Source organism: Fundulus heteroclitus, chromosome 21, assembly GCF_011125445.2.
Source record: "Fundulus heteroclitus isolate FHET01 chromosome 21, MU-UCD_Fhet_4.1, whole genome shotgun sequence".
NCBI lineage: Eukaryota > Metazoa > Chordata > Actinopteri > Cyprinodontiformes > Fundulidae > Fundulus > Fundulus heteroclitus.
In genome coordinates, this window is record NC_046381.1 from 13,773,342 (window position 1) to 13,794,384 (window position 21,043).

The 21,043-nt window shown below is 39.4% G+C and overlaps 1 protein-coding gene across 2 annotated transcripts in view; it reads right to left on the reverse strand.

Moving 5' to 3' along the window:
• Nucleotides 1–21,043, reverse strand: part of ctdspla (CTD (carboxy-terminal domain, RNA polymerase II, polypeptide A) small phosphatase-like a) — a 49,710-nt gene that overhangs the window by 19,439 nt on the left and 9,228 nt on the right. Inside the window, exons 2-3 of one of the 2 annotated variants that reach the window (XM_021307357.2) lie at nt 3,134–3,300; nt 1,889–1,903 (exon numbers count right to left, since the gene is read on the reverse strand). In XM_021307357.2, coding sequence (XP_021163032.1) covers nt 1,889–1,903; nt 3,134–3,300 — 182 coding nt within the window. The remainder of the gene's footprint in view (nt 1–1,888; nt 1,904–3,133; nt 3,301–21,043) is intronic. The other variant, XM_012880185.3, reaches the window with a different exon arrangement.

A 21,043-nucleotide genomic window follows, 5' to 3' on the forward strand; every position in this document is an offset into this window, starting at 1 on the left:
TGTATGTGTTCCGATCACTCTATCACAGAAAAATAAGAGTTGTAGAACTTATTGAAGACTCAAGACAGCCATAACATTATGATTTTTTTTACAAGTGTATGTACACTTTTGACCACAACTGTACTTATTGGACCTAAGGCCTTGTACACATGTAGCCAGGTCTTTGTAAAAGTGAATATCTCCCAAACATCATTCCACAGTTTTCAGAAAAGTTTTTATCCACATGAACCCACACAAATGTGGCACTGTGCGTTCTTTTAAACATGCCAAATGCATGGGGGCAGTGCAAAGCTAAAACCTATGTCAGCCAGTCAGAATCCTTCAAAACAATAGTGACAAAAAACGGCATTGGGCCTCTGTAATGTCAGGGAGAGTTGGTGTAAATCTTTGCTTCTCAAAGTATTGGCCGCTTTATTTGTTGCAGACTGTGATGCAACAAATGATTCAGTTTTAGGGACCTAAAATTCTGTTCTGCCATGTACACAGGCAAACGCAAAGAAACTTTTTTTTTTTTTTTTTCAAATCTCCACTTTGGTCGGAGTTTTCAGAAATATTCATCTTTAGTGATGTAAAACAGAGTTTTTGTGTGGATGTGAGGCCAAAACACATAAAATATATAAATTTCTCCAAATATCTGGCTACATGTGGACAAGGCTTTAGGAGTTACTTTCCATAACTCCTGCACAGTATCTTTATGTTCCAGGAAACTCAATTTAAAATTCCAGAAACCAGTAAGTTCTATTAGAGTACCTGGTAATTTCTAAGACAGATGAGACATTCTCCGCAAAATTACATCTATCTTCTGTCAAACAAGCTGAACAAAGTGATTTTTAAGTTCTATGAAGGTTCCTGGAAAATACCTGAAAAGGTAATGTCTATGTTCTTTGAAAGCACCCTGTAAGAGCTAAGAAGATAAGGCAAGGTCCTTCCTATTACTGTCTCTGTAGTGATAACTCGACTGATCATAGATAATAGGATGGGCACAAACAGCGATAAAGAGTACCGACTTCCAAAAATGTGCCCACTCCGTCCATAGTAGAGACTCTGTAATTGGCTGACTGCATGACTTCAGATTTTCCAACTTAAGCGTCTGCTGCCTTGGACGCTCAGATGATTTTGAAATTTCAAAACGTGCTGCACCCGACAGGTGAAACGCACCGCAGGACCTCTCGATGCTCCTAGATGTGCGTCCATCATAGACTTTGCATGTAAACCAGATGCCCCTGATGCTCAAATCGCGTTCGGTCTAAACACAGCATAAGTGTGAGAAGGTTCCGTGAAAATCTGCAAAGCAACTTCTAAGCCTAGGGAAACCACGCGTAAGCTCCAGTAAAGTAACCAGTAAGTTCCATGAAAGTTCCCAGGTACCAAATAAATTCCTGAGAGGAATGTCTAAATTTGATAAAAGTACCTGATCATTTTCAGAAAAGGTAAAGCACAGTATGCCAAAGTTCCAGAAAAGCAGCAAGTAAGATATATAAAGTTTCCGGGAATATTTTACAAGGTAAGCTGTACGTTTAGCAAAAACTACCAGCAGGTTTTTCAGGAATGTAGCCACTAAGTTCCAGGACAGTACCTGGTAAGTTTCACATTTGTATTATCTGGTGTTGTCTCATGGGATAATTGGGGAATCCTAATATCATTTCTAAACTTTAATGTTTGGATTGCACAAAAGTAAATTTTGGAAGGCATATGATCTCATGACCTGTGGGAAAGCGAAACTATTTAATCAACCAGGAATAAAAAAAAAATCCCCTTTGTGCCAGTCGCCGCATGCAGCCCAAATGATGAAGCACCTCAAGCGGAGAGAGAAGGTTTGTGTGATGCAGCGTGATAAAGAAAAACTAAAACACAATCATACAGTACATACACTGGGTATTAAGATTACCTGGACTTCGTCGTACTGGAGAATATAAATAGAGAAAGAAAGAGAAAGAGACTGAGAGAGATGGTGTGGAGAAAAAAAAAACATAAAAAGGGAAATACGGAAGGAAAGGAAAAACAGTGAAAAGTGAAAATCTACAGCAATACATCAAGCAGCAGTGGGGAAAGTGGGGGAAAGACAGAGGAGATGGACATGTAGCACAAAGAGTGGAGGAGAGAGAAAACAACTTACACAAAAACAAACAGAGCTGCCATAGTAACAAATTCAGCTGGTTAGAAATCCAGGAACAGCCCACTACTGAGAGGGGCTGCGGGTGCAGACCCAGTTTGAAAATCCGTCTCACTAAAACAATACTTTTCACCCTAAATAGTATTTATTATACAGAGGTCTGGAGCCGGTTGATGTTGACCACGTTTAAAGTGTCTGCAAAGCACAACCCGATTTCTCCCCTGAGTGTGAGACATTTACAGACAAACAAGAGTGGAAGTTTGATGATTCAGATTACGTTTTTAGCCCGGTGTGCCCGCGTTTGGCAGCCCAACGCTGTTTGTAGAGGAGCTTCGGGGTTTGGCGCCTTTTTTTTCCCCCGCAGCCGGAGCATTTCTCCTCGCACGTTCTCACTACACTGGTCGGAGTGTAAAAAGAAGAGAAGGGGGAGGCCTCTGGTGCCAAGCAATCCATCATACCGGACAGGCACAAGGCCCACTTTATGGGGATTAGAGAGGCTGCATGTCTGTGTGCACACGCGTGTTGCCATGGCAGGACGTGTTGCGCTCCCGTGTCCGACCGTGAGGGAGAAACTACGTCTTTTTAGGGGCTTCTAGGGGTTCTTGGTGCTCGGTGTGTGTTATTTCATATGCAACTGGTTGCGTAGGCAGATATGGAAGAATACAAGATGGGAAGCGAGCCCGTATTTTTTTTTTTTTTTTTTTTAGCAGCGGATGGTAAACAACCTCTGGGTTCACCGGGTTTGAAGCAGCTGGAAAAATTTGCGGAGGGAGAGCTCAGCGAGGCAGTAGAGCGCCTCCGCCTGAGGCCTCGGCAGGAGAAGGCAAACGCTGACAAACTTTTTCGTACCAAAAAAAAACAAACAAATGCGATTCCGTCCGCACCTTCGCTCTACAGAAAAACCTCGGATTACTGTCATGAAACATTAACCGACTCCCTCGAGGTCTGTTTGGTCTTTTAAATGTTAACGGTATGTAATTTGGACGCTGGCCAACAATGAGGGAAAAACACGAGCGTTACCTTCGGAGGACTGCCGTTCTCCTCTGGAGGAGGGGGCAGAGAAAGTGTCTTGTTGTTGGCGGGCGGTGGCTCCACATGGTAGTCATTGTAGTTGCGGAAGCAGCAGAAGAAAGGGCTAAAAATGCTCCTGCTCCGGTGCTTCTTTAGGCTGCTGTTGGACTGCGAGACTGCAAGAGACAATCACAAGGAGACAAACAACACTGAATACTCTTCATAGACTTTATCAGGGCCTATTGAGAAGGAACGCAACACTTAGGAAATATCCCGCCACAAGTAAAACGCCAATCTGAGCAGCAAGATGACTAGAAAAATAGAGACAACATAGTTTTGCTCAGTTTAATCTAAAAACAAGGTGGTTTAAATAGCTTCAAATCATTCTGGCTTTTCTACAGTGCTGAGAAAAAAGTATTTGAACCCTGGCAAATTTATTCAATTGTCACACTAAACTTTAAACCTTTAAACCTTTTTAAACCTTTTGTTTTGTAATATGCCCTGTCTCACACAAATAAATCCACTGGTAATAGCAGATTTTGACAAATACTCCCGAGATGTGCGACAGAGACTTTTGTTAGCGGTTAGCGGCTAGTGTTAGCTTCCTAAAATGTCCTTATTTATCTTCTGTTTGATAGCTGTAAAGCTAATATAAAGTATCTAACTTTTTGGTTAGCTGCGCCCTCCACTGCTCCCTTGATAAAAGAGAAGCTCAGTTAATCTCTCCCGTCGTTTATAACCGAGTTTTGTTGATTTCATTTATTAGAAATAAAGTTTTCCAAGCTAGTTGATCCTATGTGGAAAGCTTAACTGCCCATTGGCAGCACGTGCCTTTGTGCTGTTTTTGTTCAGAAATTATTTTTGATTAGAGAAACTCTCTAATGATGTCATTTATACCCAGTCTTCTTACCCATTTTTTTCTTACTTTAAATCAGGAACATAAATTTTAACCGAGGGAGAAAGGTCTAAGGTGCTATAGATGCTATTCTGGCTTCTTTTGTGGCTTCCCGGATGAGTAGTTGATGCGCCCTTGGAGTAATTTTAAGGCAGCTGGCAAAATTGAAATTCTTTTCCGTCAAGAATGAGTAATCCACGCTTTTATATCATCCCGCCTGGATTACTGTAATGGACTCTATGTTGGAATAAATCAGGCTTTGCTTTCCCGTTTGAAGCTGGTTCAAAACGCTGCAGCTCGTCTTTTAACAGGTAGTTCAAAAACAGAGCATTTTACCCCTATTCTGGCCTCACTCCATTTTAGAGTTCATTTTAAATTTTTTTTTTTTTTTTTCGTTTTTCAGTGTTTAAACGACCTTGTCCCCACCCTTCGGGAAGGATCGCGACTGTTCCATGTTTTATCCGTTTCTCAGATATTGGCCCTCAGTGTGGTTCACTGGAATCCCAATGCCTTAAAAATGGTCTGTAATTGTTTCCAGACTGATAAATGTCGTTAAAACTGTTTGCCATCTGCTCTTGAATTTCTTCAGATTGTAGTATAATGTGTTGCTTTTTGAGACCTTTTTTGTGTAGCCTGTGTTGTCAGACAGGATCTATTTTAGTGATTTATTGATTCTACCAAATTGGCAGTCATCTAGTCTGGTTGTGGCTGGAGAAATTGAACTAAAAATGTGGCCAACAGTTAATTCATGATTTAATCCAATGTCTTTACTAAGGCTGTTAAGATTATTGTGTTACGTTTTTACGTAATTTTTTTTAAGTGATAAAATACATTAATGCAATGAATAATTTAAAAAATGTCCCCTCTGCATTGCCGTACAGTTCAGTTCGCTCAGTCAAGCTATGATAACATGTTACGGCTCACTTTATTGATAACAACTGGTGTCTGCACTCCTTTGCATTATCTATGAATGAGTCTATGGAGGGTCACTATGCAGAGGCATGTGTGCAGCATATCCAGGCTGTTGCACAAGAATGCAAAATAGAGAAAAATTGTAACACTTGTCATGTTAGAAATTGATGATCTAAAACATTTTAAAGTGACAAAAAAGACAATAAAAGCGGGAAAACACTTGCTCAAAGTACTGTAAAACAAGCAAACGTTCAGTGGTATTTATATATTAAGCAAATAGGACATCCTGTTGTTACTTGTGAGTTATTAGTTGCTGATTTTTACTTCAGTAATATCATAGAAGCATTGTTATTACATCTAATCGTATATTAAAGCAGCTGGTGTATTTTTTTATGTTATCTCGGGTAGTTTGTCTAGTTTTCTTTTCCAGGAATTAGGTCGTTCTCAGACATAAGTAATCTCTTGGGTCCTAAACCCTCAAACCTTTAAGTAAAATAACATCATGTAAAAATATTGGATAAGCATAAATAACAAAACTGGAGCTGCAATAATCAAATCCTACCTGCCGTTATTATGACAGTAGCCTAAAATGAAATAGCCAGTTGTTTTTGATTCCATCCATCTCGATCGCTTTCCAAAAACTTGCTTGATTGCACAGTAGACATATGCAAGGCAATTAGTGGGTAGTAGTAAGAGCTGGGAAGAAAGAAGTAGTATGAAAAGTATTATTCTAATTAAGTAAATCCCAACCTAAAACTGTCTTCTTCAAATTCTCCACCGTCTGCCACGTCAGATGTGTTACACACTGAAAGTAGACACACTTGTTGAAATGTGTTTGGAGGGCTGCATTGTGGTGCTGACAGGCTGTGTTTCACGTGCATATGCTTGTATTATCATCATAATAGAGTGTGCCACTCAGACCGGCTTCAGTTCGTGCAACAAGACGCACCGAGACAAAAAAATAGCTGTTGTCAGAGGGTCTGCTGGGAAAACAACCCAGTTATTAAACATTAAAAAAAACATTGGAGTTTCAGATTTAATAATATTAAGTATTAATACTGCCATATTCAATAAATTCGAATATTATTGTGAAGTTCACTTATTTTAGTGACTCAGTTTCTAAGTGAAACACATTATATAGCTTAATTACACGCAGACTGATGTTTTTTCTAAGCCTTCATTTCTGTTCTGATGATTTTCTACTTACGGCTAACGAAAACACAGCTTTTAAGATTCAAATAATACATCAAACCACTAAAAAACATGTATAAAACAAAAATGTGGGCCTAATGAGAAATATGTTTAATACCTACCTAAAACCTCTTAAGCTCCAGCCCGCAGAGAGAACAAAAACAACTCTTATATAACCTGCCCCTCACATATAACAATACAACTGAGTAAATACAGATGGCCCGCCCAATTCAAATAGTTACAAAACAAGCGACTGCACAACACATCTTTCTTGAATATCATTGCCTTAATGCATCGAGCCACACAATTTCATCTTCACAGAATGTCCTAAACTGAAATATGTCTGTACTTTTTAGTCCATAAATGAAAATATACACCTGCACATACACATCTACCTTGTATATATGAACCTTTAAAATATATTTTTTTTCCTCTTATGGTCGTCGTCACTGGATTTTATAACAAAAAGCTAACAAATAGTTTGTCTCTGAAGGACCACTCATGCAAGTCAGCTGCTGTACAAGTCATCTTCAGAAAGGGAAATCACAAATTAGTTAGGACTACGAGGTGATCGCTGCCTGAATAAAGCAGTAGTCATCATATCTGTGCCTTGGAGCTGCCGTCACACGGCACTCCCGCTTGCTGAGATCTTATTAATGCGTTCATGCGTTCTGTGTGTCACACGCAGCACAGTTAGCTGTGCATGCTGTGGCTGTTTCCAGCCTGCTTTTTCTTTTAGAGCATGCAGAACGATGCCTAAATCTGTCCTCGGGTTACTCCTACTGGATCTGACAGGCTGTCGGCAGTTCATCTTCTTTGTTCTCTCTGCCTTTGTAGTCCAAACTTGTCCTGGCTCCTCTTCTGTCCTCATGAAAGTCTCAGACAAGGGCCCCTTTTGGTGACTGATGATGCTAAAATGTAGGTAAAATGGCTTTTATATCGAGAACAGTTGTTGAGGACACTGATTTTATCTATGATCAATGCCTAGGGACCACATTAGTGTGAATTGGCACTATATAAAGAAACTGAACTGAATTAAATAAAATTTGTAAATGCTGGAAATCTCAGCATTAACAATGATCTACATTGTCTAGAATATGCAAAGACTAATTTCTAATCATGTTAACTGGGCAAATTTGTAATCAGTAGCAGCACAATATCTTCATCATATTATCTTAGTTTTAGAATAGTAAAAAAATATGTTTTACAGCAAATACTCCCTTCACATTGCACCTCATCCTAAAATTGACTTTTATTGAATGCTCAAGGCAGGAAGGTGACAAAAATATTCTCAATGCGGCTCTTATAGTTCCTAAATAGAAAGGAGAGTCAGTATTGCTAGGTCAAAGCTTTTGACTGCAGATCAATCATAAGGTTCTGATTGGTGCATCTGGAGTTAAAAACTTTAATAAACAACAATAATTTAAGTATATGGAATCTGGTTATGCCCCCCACCCCTAATTATTAATGAATGACAACTGCTATGGGATGCTGGCGATAACTGGCATTGAGCCTTTTATATTGCTTTCGAAGAGTTTTGACTCACTCTTCTCTGCAGAAGTATTTAAAATCAGCCACACTGGAGGGTTTTCAAACATAAACAGTTTGCTTAATGTCATCTCAGCTGGATTTAAATCTGACTGGGTCGATTCAATGCCTTTATTTTAAATCTTTCTAAGGCAATTCAGCAATTCAGATGTCGACTTGCAGGATTCCTGTTCTGCTGTGTAACATAAAGGTGCTTGAACTTAGGGTCACAGCTTATGGACAGATATTTTCTTTCAGGATTTTCTGGGAGGGAGCAGGATTCGTGGTTCTATCGATCACAGTGAGTTCCTTAGATCATGAAGATGCAAAGCAGCCCCAGACCATCACAATACCATCAGCCTGTTTGTGTGATGTTCTTTCCCTGAATTTCTGTTGGTTTTGTCTGGGATGTAATGGGACGCAGATTGTCTAAAATGGTCCATCGAGATGTGAGACGGGCCGTTGTGTTCCCTTTGGTCTACAGTGGTTTGCACCTTGGATGAACCAATGGATGTCATTGTGCCCAGTCTCCTCCTTATTGTTGAACACTGACCTTAAGTGAGGCAGCTGATGTCTTGAGGTCCTGCAGTGTTTCAAATCTTTTTAGTTATTTTGTGACCACCTGAATGAGTTGTCGATGCCCTTTTGGAGTAATTTTCTGGCTGGTCAGCCACTCTTGGAAAGGTTAATCACTGTTCCATGTTTTTTTTTCTTCTTCCATTTGAGGACAATGTGGTTGTTCACTCAAGCCCCAAAGCCTTAGAATGGCTTTGTAATTGTTCCCTAGAATAATAGTCAATGACTGTTTCTTACCTCTTACATTTGTTTTGATCAGGGCATGATGCTGGCGGTGATCAGAGGGTTCAGTGGCGCCAATGTTTGTCAGTCTGCCTCTGGACAGCTGTGGCTACTAACATAGCTCACCACCGTCAGGGTGTGAATGTGTGAATGACGTAGTGTAGTGTAAAGTGATTTGAGGTTGTTGGACTTGCTAAAGAGCTGTACAAGAATAAGCCATTTACCATGATGTGTTGCTTTTTTAGACCTTTTAGTCAACTTCTTGTTGTGAGACAAGATTTTATTTACCGTATTTTTCGGACCATAAGGCGCAACGGATTATAAGGTGCATTAAATTCTTCCCAAGTGTGTAATATCACTCCGCCCCTACTCAGTTCTCTCCTGAGAGGGAGAGCTATCCGTCTCTGTTGGGATGACAGAGTGGTTGGACTACACTGCCCTGTTTCTAATATAAGGCCAAAATAAACGTAACCTTTATATTGAATTAACTTACTAGGTTTATTGTGGCTAGCGTGTACTCTGGGGACGGGCTGCCTTACATGAATGCACTTCTAGTTTAGACATTACAGTCAGGCAGTCTTGTAGACAGCTCAGGGGTCCTATCAGGTATTGACACAGTGTACCGTAATGCTCCACATGTCCATTGAGCGGAGCGGCTTCAATGCTAATAAAAGTTGTACTTACAGTTCAATAGATTTTTGAGAGCATTGTACCACATAAAATCTGTCAAGGAGCACAAGGGTAATCATATATAAGGCGCACCTTCTATTTTTGATTAACTTAAAAGATTTATTGACTCCACAGATCTGGCAATAATCAGGGTCTGGATATGGGTAGTGAAATGAAACCAAAATGTGCGGTTATTCACAGTTAATTTCTGGTTCAACAAGGAGGGAGATTTCATATTTTCAGGGTAATGTTCATAAGAGTTTTGTGGACGATCTCTTGATCTCAAGTTTTAGGAAAGTTGGCAATACCAACACTGACAGGAAATATGAGCAAAACACTAAATTAAACTCTAGAATCAGGTCTTATTAGCGAGAAACCTGATGTCAGTGTTCGATTCTCCATTTTGGGACAGTTTCTCTGCCTGTTCTTGCTGCCCAGACCAACAGCCTAAACAGCACAGGTGGGAGTGAAATAAGGAGAAAAGAGCGAAGAGCGAGGCAGAGAGGGGGACCGAAGGGTGCAGGGCGGGAGGGGAGAATAACTGTGGTGAACCAGCCTATACTTGGGTCTGATTCTTACTCCACCCCCCTCCCAAACCACCATCCTACGCAAACACAGCTCTCCTTTCTCCTAGTGACACAAACAACATAGCTGAGAGTTGACTGCTGGTGGAGACTTGAGACGCACAGATGCATCCATTAGGCTCACTGTATATAAGGCCCTCAACGAACCCGCACGCTACAAAGGCTGATTTACGTCACAGATTTTTTCTTTTAACGGCTAGGAATGTGTCTGAAGTCAGGTCGGTTTTCATGAGCTCAGGAAATAACTACAGAGGGTTAAAGTGTTGCATTTGCCGTGAAGAGCAGAGGCCAACGACGCTGCACAGACTGCAATAACAAAACCACTTTGAAATCAGCTCAAAGAGAAACGCTCTCACTTCGATGAGTAACCGGTTAGCTCGTGGTTCAGGTATGGTTAGACATATTTTCTAGCTGGTGAGTGAAAAGGGTTTCTTTTTTCCCTCTTAGATGTATGAGATCTACAGAGCAGGTGCACACCGGTCACCCACTGAATGAACACCACCCCCCTCAGTACCTCTTATGATCCAAGAGCTGTGTAAACTGCTTTAAGAGTCGGCGTGTGGATCAGCGCTCCTGCTGAAGATTAGGCAGCAACGACGGAAAGCGAGCCAGTCAATCAAAGTCTGAGGAGCCACAGCTTTCTGTCACATGTTCGGTCGCAGCCACTAACTGGGCCGGAAGAGGGAGAAAACGCAGGAAATTCTCCGCATTCCTGACAGGAAGAGATAATGACCCCCGTGACCCACACTGTGGGACATTGCCAGACTCCAAGAGAAAGATCCGAGGCTTTGCTCAAGACTTTAAAGGGTGGACTCGAGTACTCCGGCTTTAAATTCATGAAAACACAGATGGGAACTTATTTAAAATACGACAGCTTTAGAAGCTTTTCTCGAAGCTTAACTTGATCTGGTCTGATTTTAGCCAAGTTTTTTCTAACCATACCGTTTTCCTCTCACGTCATATAGGACATCACAACCTCGCAATGCTCTCTCAGGCCACTTTTAATGACATCTAATTACTATTAATCATTAATATGCTAATCATAGGTATTATATATCAAAAATGTACTGTAAAATAATTGGATCCTCAATACTGAATATAAGGACAGTAGAGAGCAAACAACTCTTGGAGGGAAGAACGGGTGTTGTTCATTTTAAAAGCTGAAAGATTTGATTTACTGGACCACTTCATGTTCAAATACAACACTCCAAACAAGACACTGAAGAGACTTTTCAGTATTACGTGATTAAAAGAAATAAAAGGAATTTAATTTATTCAGGCCGAGTGTTTTTGAGCCAGATAAATAGGAGAGACATTGTAAAGTCTTTGATGTTTCCGAGCTGTTACTCGACTTTTATTTAGTTTTGGTTTCGGGGCACGTAGCTTTTGAATGACTTTTGTCAAAACTTAAAAAACATTTTAAGGTTCACCCTTTAAGAGTTAATTTAAGTCTAGAAACTTCAGGAGGACATTGAAGAACTTCTAATAAAATCTTCCCAAAATATACTGACCCACCTGTGTCGCTATTCTTTACTGACTTCTAGACAGCAGCTTTAAGCTATTCAACATTCAAGCCACTGGCCTTAGCAAATTGTTATATCAGTGAGGAAAAACTGCTTTAATATATGAATCATAAGAAGAAAAAAAAGATGTACTTTGCTTCAATTTGCAAAAGTTGACTTTTTTTTTTTTAAAGTTGCACTGAATTGGTTGTTGCGTGCTTTAGTCACATTGCAAAAATACCAACGGGTTAAACAACTCCTATATTGGCTGGAGCTTTAATGCGTTTACAGCTTGACAATTCAGTTTAAATAGCGAAGCAATTTTATAAAAGCACAATACGAACTTTGTTATAATGAGTTTGTTGACTTTGCAGTTAAGCCATGGATAGCTATCAATGATTGATGTGGGACTCTACAGCGGATACAAACACTTTATAGCCAGGTTCATTTACCAGTCAAATCAGAGCCATATGTTCTCTGTGGAATATGTGCTGCATAAACTATGTTCTACACTAAAAGATTTCAAATATAAATCGGGGGGGGGGGGGGGGGCTTTTATGGGCTAGTTATACAATGTTTTTGCTGTTTTAGTATCCATTGATGATGTATTCAAAAGAAATTGGAATTTGTGGTTATTTGAAGAAAATCTGAAGGCTACAATACATCACATATTATAATGTAAAAGATTTCTATTTTTGTGACTAGATAAGAATAAAAACGTTAGAAAAAAGGCTTCCACCACACTCTATTTTAAAGATACGAATAATGCCAAAAAGCATGTCAGGCACCTGTCAAAAATGACTTTTAGTTATTACAAATAAAAAAAACATGAAAGAAATACCGTCACCAAAAGTCAAGTGATCTATGTTTTGTTACTGTACTCCAGTGTGACTTGTCCTAGATGTGATCATGGTGGCAATTTAAACATGATTTGTCTCTGCAACATCGTTATTGTTAATTTCTGGTAAAGAGGTATAGCTTTTTTCAGCAAACTTCAAGCATTCTGTGGATTATATGTTTTGTAAACCTTCAGGAAGCATTTAAGGCATCACCTAGGCAGTAAACTCTTACATTAATTTGGCATATTGTTATATTCTAAATATAAACAGATAAACTGGTTGCAAACTTCTGATTACAAAATGGAATTGAAAAAATCTACAATCCATAAGCTTTTAATTAAAATATTTTTCGAGTCCTGTCTTGAATTTTGCATACTTGTACAATAATGCAGCGTGAAAAAAATGGCTTCTTCAGATTTTAATCAATCATATCTTGCAATCTAGGAATTCCCAGAAAAAAGTCCAATGAAATAAGAAATTTGGTTAAAATTTTAGTTTTTTTGATCTACTTTTAATTAGCTTCTTAATTTTGATAAAAAAAAGAAACATCTATGTCTTCCAAAGATCTGGCATTTTTTCACCCAAAAACATTTGAGTCAGTAAATGAATTAATTACAACAATAACTAAAAACTTTTGTGTGTTACTTTGGTAGCAACAAATCTAAGTGTCAAGTTTGGATTCAGGAGCAGGACAGTGAGTAGAAAATATTTAATGAATATCTGGACAATAAAAACATTTACAGGGTAGACATGAGAAGAATGAGGCACGCTGCATGGATAAAAAAAACAAGAAAAAAAGGCCCAAACTTGGACGGAACAATCCACCAAAGAGCTGGACGATAACCAGGAGCTTAAGTACTGGGAAAACAGGTGAGTGACACGAGTGATAATGAGCTGACACAGGTGGACTGAATGGGCTGGACTGCAGAGTGGCAGACAGTGGGAAACAGGGAGAGAGAATAATAAACATGAATGAAGCTGAACAAGACTCAAGGAAAATATCTAACAAAGAATCCCAAAAAAAAAAAACAACAATACTAGAATTTGGAAAATAAAGTATTACATAATAAGGAAAACTCCAAACAAATAAGCACAGAAAGGTTAAAGATCACAATAAACAGCAATAAAAGAAGGTCCAAACAAATAGATTATCAAAGATTTAAAGATCTCAAACCCATGACACTGGGTCCTAATACTGAAAAAAAAAAAAGATAAACACTGGATTGAAAAGAACAAACAAAAATAATTACAGTGTAAATTGGAGATAGCTTAATCCTAGTTTAACCGTATCTGTACGCATACCGGACCTTTAACAGCTCTCTAATGGCACTTAGATGACCATCCATGCAAGTAAAGACTAAAGTTCCTGGGGGGTTATGAAGGTAAACATGAGAACACTCGACGTGAACCTGCATCTTTAATAATTCAAGTGGAAAAACAGACCGGTTTTAAATGGCACGGAAACGTCCCGCTTACAGTGAGCTGGAACAAGCCAGAGGGATTTCTGTGCTGTCTATCTGTTCGACTCACAAAACACCTTCACATTATGAACGCAGTAAGCACAAAACATAAAACGACGCGATGAAACCCAGCCATCACCCAAGGCGGTGGGCGCGATTTCACAGGATATCTGGCGCCTCCCTCCACTCCGAGCTTTCCAGAGAGGGGTGTTCTGCTTTGAAAGTGGAACCAGCTGTCTAGATCTTATGTAAGAACATGTGAGATAAAATACTTATTTGACAGCAGCCAAGATGAAGAACAGACCTAGAGCGCTACAAACACACACACACATGTACAGATGTACAGGTCGTTCACTGTTTGCTTTTGGCTTATCGAATGTTATGGGCTGACAATGGAGCGAGCGCGAGGAGATGAAGCTGTTCCCCTTCTCTGGCTAGCACTAACAGAGACAGACAGCTGCGAGGGGGGAACTCCTTTGTGCACGTTGTCAGCAGAGTAACGCTGCATATGGAGCCCCTACAGGAGTACAGAATCTCAGTACCGGAGAGGGATAAGGGGCGGTTTAAATTTTAACATTTGCAAGGGTTACACTGCATTGCAACACGCTTATTATCATGCCGACGCCAAGAAAGTGCTGCCCTTACAATTTCTTCGTTTCACTAAATATTTCATGGAGTGCTTAGTTTTTTCTACTCGTTGTCTGCTATGGATGCCAAGCCATGCATTATTCCAAAAATATCAAAACATCTACTTCAGTTAGGTTTCCTTCATCCTGTTCACTTAAAGGGGACATATCATGCAAAAACCAACTTTTTCAGCCCTTAAATTCATTTTTATGGTGTACTTGGAGTCTCTGTCCAGGAGCTGCGCAGATATCTTTATATTCTTTTTGGGTCATATTTTTCAAGCCTTTCAGTTTTCGATGAGCAGTTTTGTAGTCCAAGCTGAAGGATGCCAAAGCTACAAGTGGATAAAAAGATAAATGCTCTGTGACCTAGAGGGGGGGCAGGGTGTGACCTGCCTCCATTAGATTTAAAGGGACAGCACCAAAACGAGTTGCTCTCAGACGCACCTCAGAGCGCGGGGGTAAATTAACGAGGAATTCAGATCAAAGCATTACAATTCCACTTTACATAGACCACAACTGAATGATTTCAATGTTAAAAGAAAGAGTTGAAAAGCATGATATGTCCCCTTTAACCAGATGGTTTTAAACCAGTGGTCTCAAAAGTCAGATCTTCAAGGGCCGGTATCCTGCAGATTTTAGATGCGTCCCTTGCCCCACAGACCTGGAGGACCTGAGTTTAAGACCTCGGTTTTAAACACTGCTTCCTGTCCATGCTGTGGAGCGGGAAACGTAAATGGTTTGAACTGATCTCTTTGCAGGCTTTTTACTTAGGACTGGTTCACACAGCAAGATTCTAAAATAGTCGTCGGATTTTCAAAGCCTGAGAAAAATCGTAGATAAACCAGGTTTGCTCGTACAGTGTGCGGTCAGATGGCAAGCTCAACACACCACACACGAACAGATTTCACTCAGGATCATTCAGATGTCAGACGGGAAATCTCGCAAAACCTCGCAAGATTAAACCTCAGTTCAGAGTAAATAAACACGGATGACGAGGAAAAACTATGGTGATAGTTAGTGGATTGATTTTAACAGAGAAAAAACATAAAAAGAAAAAGCATTGGTTAAAGGAGACCGTGAATTGGGGTCCACGGTTGCTGCACTATGATATGGGCTGTCAAATGAAATCAAAAAACACATGACAAAACTCTAAATCTAATTTAAAATAAAAGAATATGACCTTCTGCCTGAATACTCCACAAACTGTTAAAAGCACCTCTTAAGAACCTCATTAAAGCAGCCTCTGCTGTTACTCATTAAAAAAAAAAAAAAAAAACATCTTGTTTATTTTACCAGAGAGAAATCCCCACCAAGCAGGGTGACAAAATCTATAATTGCTCTGCTTATGAAACACTATTTACTCCAAACAGCTGTGCGCTGCTTCACGACGCACTTAAAACATACACCCAAACACAGCGGACAGAAAAAAAAAGCTGAGTGACAGTTGTTTGTGTCTCGCTGTGTGTTCTCACCAGAGACCACGGTGGGTTATGTATGAGGCCATCAAGGCAATAATAGCTCAGTATGATAAAATTAACTCCCAATAAGCCGCCGTACTTTCCCACACAGCCAGCTGAGGCTGGAAATTACAGTCCGTGGAGGAACACTCTGTCCACAGGCTGGTTGCCACTCACTGACCCTCATCTGCCCTTCTGCCTTTACTTCCAGGAGGAGTTAAGTATATATATATATATATATATATATATATATATATATATATATATATATATATATATATATATATATATATCCCACACTCCCTTATGTAAGTGTCATTCCACCATACATAATCTGAATAAGGTTATTTGCTGTGATTTCCACATTTAAGCGATTTGGTTGGAGCTCGTTGCAGATGTAGGTGGGTCTGCCTCTTGCTTTTCGATCCCAGCTGAGAAGCGTAGGAGCAGCCGTGACAGAGCCAGCCCGCCTGCTACCCCTGGAGGATTAGCTCTTCTGCCTGTCTCTCAGTGAGCTGAAGAAGATGACAAAAAAAAAAAATGGCGGGTGGGGGAGTGGGGGGCGAACCCAGAGAGAGTCGAGGGGGAAAAAAATAATGAGGAGGATCTGACTGTTCTATGAGCGTTACGCAACCGGCGGCATCACGGCTCACGTTGTTTGAGGCCGCTGTCAGAAGCTTGTCATTTCTATGTTTTTTTTTTAGGTTCTCATTTACAGATGTTCCCTGAGAGTCAAACACGCAGTGACTGATGGGAAACCCTCCTTCAAACAGTGACAGAATTAATGTCAGAGGTGAATAAAGGCCTGTCGTCTGGCTTCAAGCACGTTCAAGCATAACTGTGATGCAACTGTAACATCAGCCCTAAAAGCTGATCTACATAAAGGACAGAGGGGAACTTACAGTGATACTCTCTTTTTTTAAGCTGTTCTTTCAGTCTGTCTACTCTTGCTAATCCAATAGCACTGTTTGTACTCTTCATTGATCCTTTTTGTTCAGTTTCAAAATTCACGGCCATGAATAATATGGGAGTTGTTTTTTTAAACCTCCTGATCAACGCTTGGAGCCTAAAAATAATAAGTTGTGGGGTATAAAGCTTTTAAATATTCACCCTTACACGTACCCATCTATTTGCATTAGGGGGATTGAAAATAAGCATGGAATAATATAGCGCTAAGTTTTAAGACCTACCTAAAGTGGACTGAAGGTGCCGTTAATAAAATACTATTAATAAAATATGCAGAAAAATAAACTGTTTTATTGAGATAGCGCATGTTCAACTGCTGAAGTCAAAGAGTGTTACTAAATTAACTGAGTTGGTACATTTAAGCTTTAATTTAGCTAAGCCTAAATGTAGTGATTATTTCACTATTACAACTCAAATGAAACCCAAACCTCAAGTCAGTCGCTTTAATGTGACTTCATCAACTTGTTATTGGGACCGAATTCACAACATGAATTCATTAACATGAATTCAGGTGATCACGCATGTCAAAACGATGAACATTTCAGGAGGGACTTCTGGCAATTATTGTGAAAACGGCCGCCCCCTGGGCCTCCTGTAGCACACTCTTGTAATATTTGGAGACATGTCCAGTGGTCTGATCAAGAAAAGCTTGTAGATTTGTCCAGAAGTCTTAAGCTGTACTGATCATCATTCGATTTGGACGAAAAATGGGGAAGTTTGCAAGGCTGAGGCTCAGTTGCAGTAGCTCTGTGAGGAGGAATGGGCCAAACTTCCAGCAAACTATAGTGAGAAACAGGAAAAGTTCCCACTGGTTTAATATTAAACCATAACAAGAAAAGAGGCTGTGTCTTTTTATACTGTTTGTCATGTTTTCATTGTTTGCATGTTTTAATAAAATAAGGTAAACGGATTGAAGCTTGACTGAGGCGGCTCTAAATTTAGCTGGAGAAATCCAGGTATACATGAGTGCTACCTGTAGTCTTGATCTTGGAAATTGCATCTTCTGCTCAGATGGAGATCTGCTTTTAATTCACTAGCGTCTTTGTTTGTGTACAATAAGGATCTACTTTAGACTGAGATCAATCCGATCAGACAGAGACTTCATTAGTGGTCTTTTTTTCTTCCACTACAGGAAGCTTCCTCTCCGGCACAGGTCATTACGAACGGATAAAATGACGCCAACTGGTGCTCTTCTGCAGCGTGAACAGCTTTGAAATTTGTTCTCAGTAAAGCCCACTCATGATTGAGTAGGCACTGAAATGTCATATTGCATTTTAGGCTGTAAATTATTATTTTTTTCCCTCCACGTTAAAATCCTGCTTGTTATAGATGGAAAGGAAGTAAACAAGTAGGTCATCTATTTGTGTCTGTGTGTGTGTGTGTGTTGGCGTGAGCATGTTTCCCATGCCTCTTCTTTCTGAAAGGCATTCATCTTTTCATTTTCACACACAGCCTGTCCTACTTAGAGGCCCCTGAGATTTGCAGTTAAACAGAGTTCACCTTTACCTCTGGAGGATGAGAAGAGGTCCTCTTTGTGTCCGTAGCGGCCCCTTGTTCTGCATGCGTGTGTCTGATTATTAGAATAGTTTAAAAATGTATAGACCCCTCGTGCTCCTATGACAATTATTATGCAAACTGGTATGCGCCACAGTTCAGGAGGTGTGACGGAAAATCGTTACGAAGAAAACATGATCTCTGTTTTGGATTGCCAATTACTGGTGATAAATATCAAGCGGAAGAGGGTAAAATATGCAAAAAGGGCAGCTCACTTGTCATAGCAACGCAAACACTTTCTTCTCCATTCTTGACCTCTGCCTCCTTTTCAGACTGCATGGATCTGTTACGATTATGTCAGTTTGGGTGAACGGATGCTGAATTAATAGGAGCTTGTGCCTTACTGCGATAAATAGCGTTTGAAGCGGTGGAAAGCAGACAAATAGAAGGCAGTTCTCTGGCTCCAAACGGAGTATGATGTAAGCCAACAAGAATACCGGGGTATTTAAATGAACGCATCACTAGCATGCACAAGCAGAACCAGAATGTCAGAGTTAAGAGAAGTTTGATGGATCGAAAGCAACCGAATCTGTCGGCACAAGTACTCCCATAAAACCGAATGTTATTATCAATATAATTGGAAACCTTCAGTAACAGTCGTTTTAAAGCGTAGACCGGACATTTTGGAAGCAACTTTCCCCCAAAACAAACAATAACAGCATGTGTGCTGCACTTGAGGCCCCATTCAAACATAAAACTGGCCGACAGCGCTGTCAAACAGACCGTCCAATACAAACAGATAAAAATAGTCCCAGTAAAACCCAAAACCTGCTGTGCAGAGGAACTTCCAGGAACAGACACTGCTTGGCATTACAAAGAAATCTTGAGTTTTTAATAGGCTGCTAAGCACATTTACAACAGTACTTTGCAAAAACATTTCCTACCTCCTAAATGTTTTCATAATTTGTCAGATTAAACGCAAAAATATTCTATGTGTCTTATTAAGATTTAAAGTGATAAACCAACACAAACTAGCACATGATTTTGAAGTGGAAAGTTCACAACACTTTTCACGAACAAAAATCTTTGGTAGATGATTTGTCAGCATCGCTGTCGTGCACATTTATCATAGCAGCATTCATTATTTCATCAGCCATGCTGCTGCAGAGTCTTTTGGACGTGTACAAAAAGGTCAAGGCATGAGCATTGCGCCTCTCACACACCGTGTATAATGCACATATGCAACTACGACCGCATTTACTCAAAGGTTGCAGCAGTGATCCAGTTGTGTTAGCTCATCTTATGCTCTGTCTGAAGCAAGGAAGATTCACTCACCTCATGATGCTGCAGGCTTAAAACTGAAAGGGCAGCTGATGGAAATAACTTCTAATTATGTTAATTAATATTTATGTGACTGCTTGATGGAACTCAAAACATAAAATGTTCCCAAATGACTGGTTGTTCTTTTAAAATAGATAAAAGATATGAAATAATGACATAACAGGAAAGGTAACGTGTGTCACCCTAACAAAGTAGAAAACTATGAATTCCACACCTTTTATCCCAATGCACAAGTACTATTATATACACATGAAAAGCAACACACATACTTTAAAAACGGATTTGACTCATTTCCTCACATTTAGACCACCAAAACACCTATTTTGAATTAATAGACAACCCATGGGACAGCATCTTTTTTTTAAAAACAAAAAAACTGCTAATTGTGACTGTTATTTTAAGGTTGTTGTTCAGTTTGAAGGTGAAGGTACTGACTCTGCATAATATTTTGGATGTAGTTGGATGTAGGCTAATATATATATATATATATATATATATATATATATATATATATATATATATATATATATATATATATATATACACAATTGTTTGGTTTCTGAAGCTAACTAATTTTACTAAATTGACTTTAGTTGTATTACAATATGAATGAATGCATTTCCTCAGTGTTTCAATTTTTCATTTCTAGTTTTCCAAGAAAATGTTGGAGGTTTTTTTTACACTTTTTACACAATTGGACTCCAACTGACGTGTATACAGGATATCAAGACAATATTTATGGAATTGTGCTCAAAACTGGAAGCTAGCCTGGAACCCGTGAGCTAGAGCATGCGGACTTCCTGCAGCATATGGTTTAAGTCTTAACAGTCATCAAGTGTAGGAGTGAGGAAAGATACGGCCCACACTCTTTTCCCCAGCGGCTTTTTGCAGGATGAGTTGGAGTGAAATGCATCTTTGCAAAGTCTGACAATCGATAGCTGTAAAGGACGCCTCATAATACCTGCTAGCCTGAATATTTACTGTCAGTATGTCTCATAAGTTAACTTAAAATACTTCTAATGTTTTCTGTCCTAAAACATCCAAGTAATTATAACCCCTCATATTTTTGTATAATTGCCAGTTTCAGACTAAGTGAGATTTATATCTAATGCTGTTTTTAAATCTGAATATTAGGTACAGTGAAGAAGTTGAGCTACGCTAAATAGAGCAAAGAAAACTGGCAATTTCTAGTATCATACAAATACTTTTTTATGCACAAACTTCAATGCATCTTAATGGTATTTTATAGGATAGAACAACACAAAATATTTAAATAATTTTAAATATTTTGCCCTTTTGCTGTAATTAAAGTTGTCATTCTTCAGGGGTATGTCTCTACCTCTTTTGGACATCAAGAGCTTGAAATATTTGCCCATAATTCTTAGCAAAACAGTTCAAGCTCAGGTAGATGGATGGAGTGCTCCCACAAATGTACTGTTCATTTTCAAGTGTTTTTACAGATTCTCGGTTGGAATTATGTCTAGACTTTGACTGGGCCGTTCAAACACATGAATGTGTGTTATACTTTAGCTCTGACAGAACGTTTAGTGGTACAAAATCTAGCAATGTCCCATTATTATGCCGCCACTCACAGGTTTTCTTTCCCAGAATGGCCCTTTTGTAGGGTCCACCTCATCATCTCTGGTTCTGTTAAA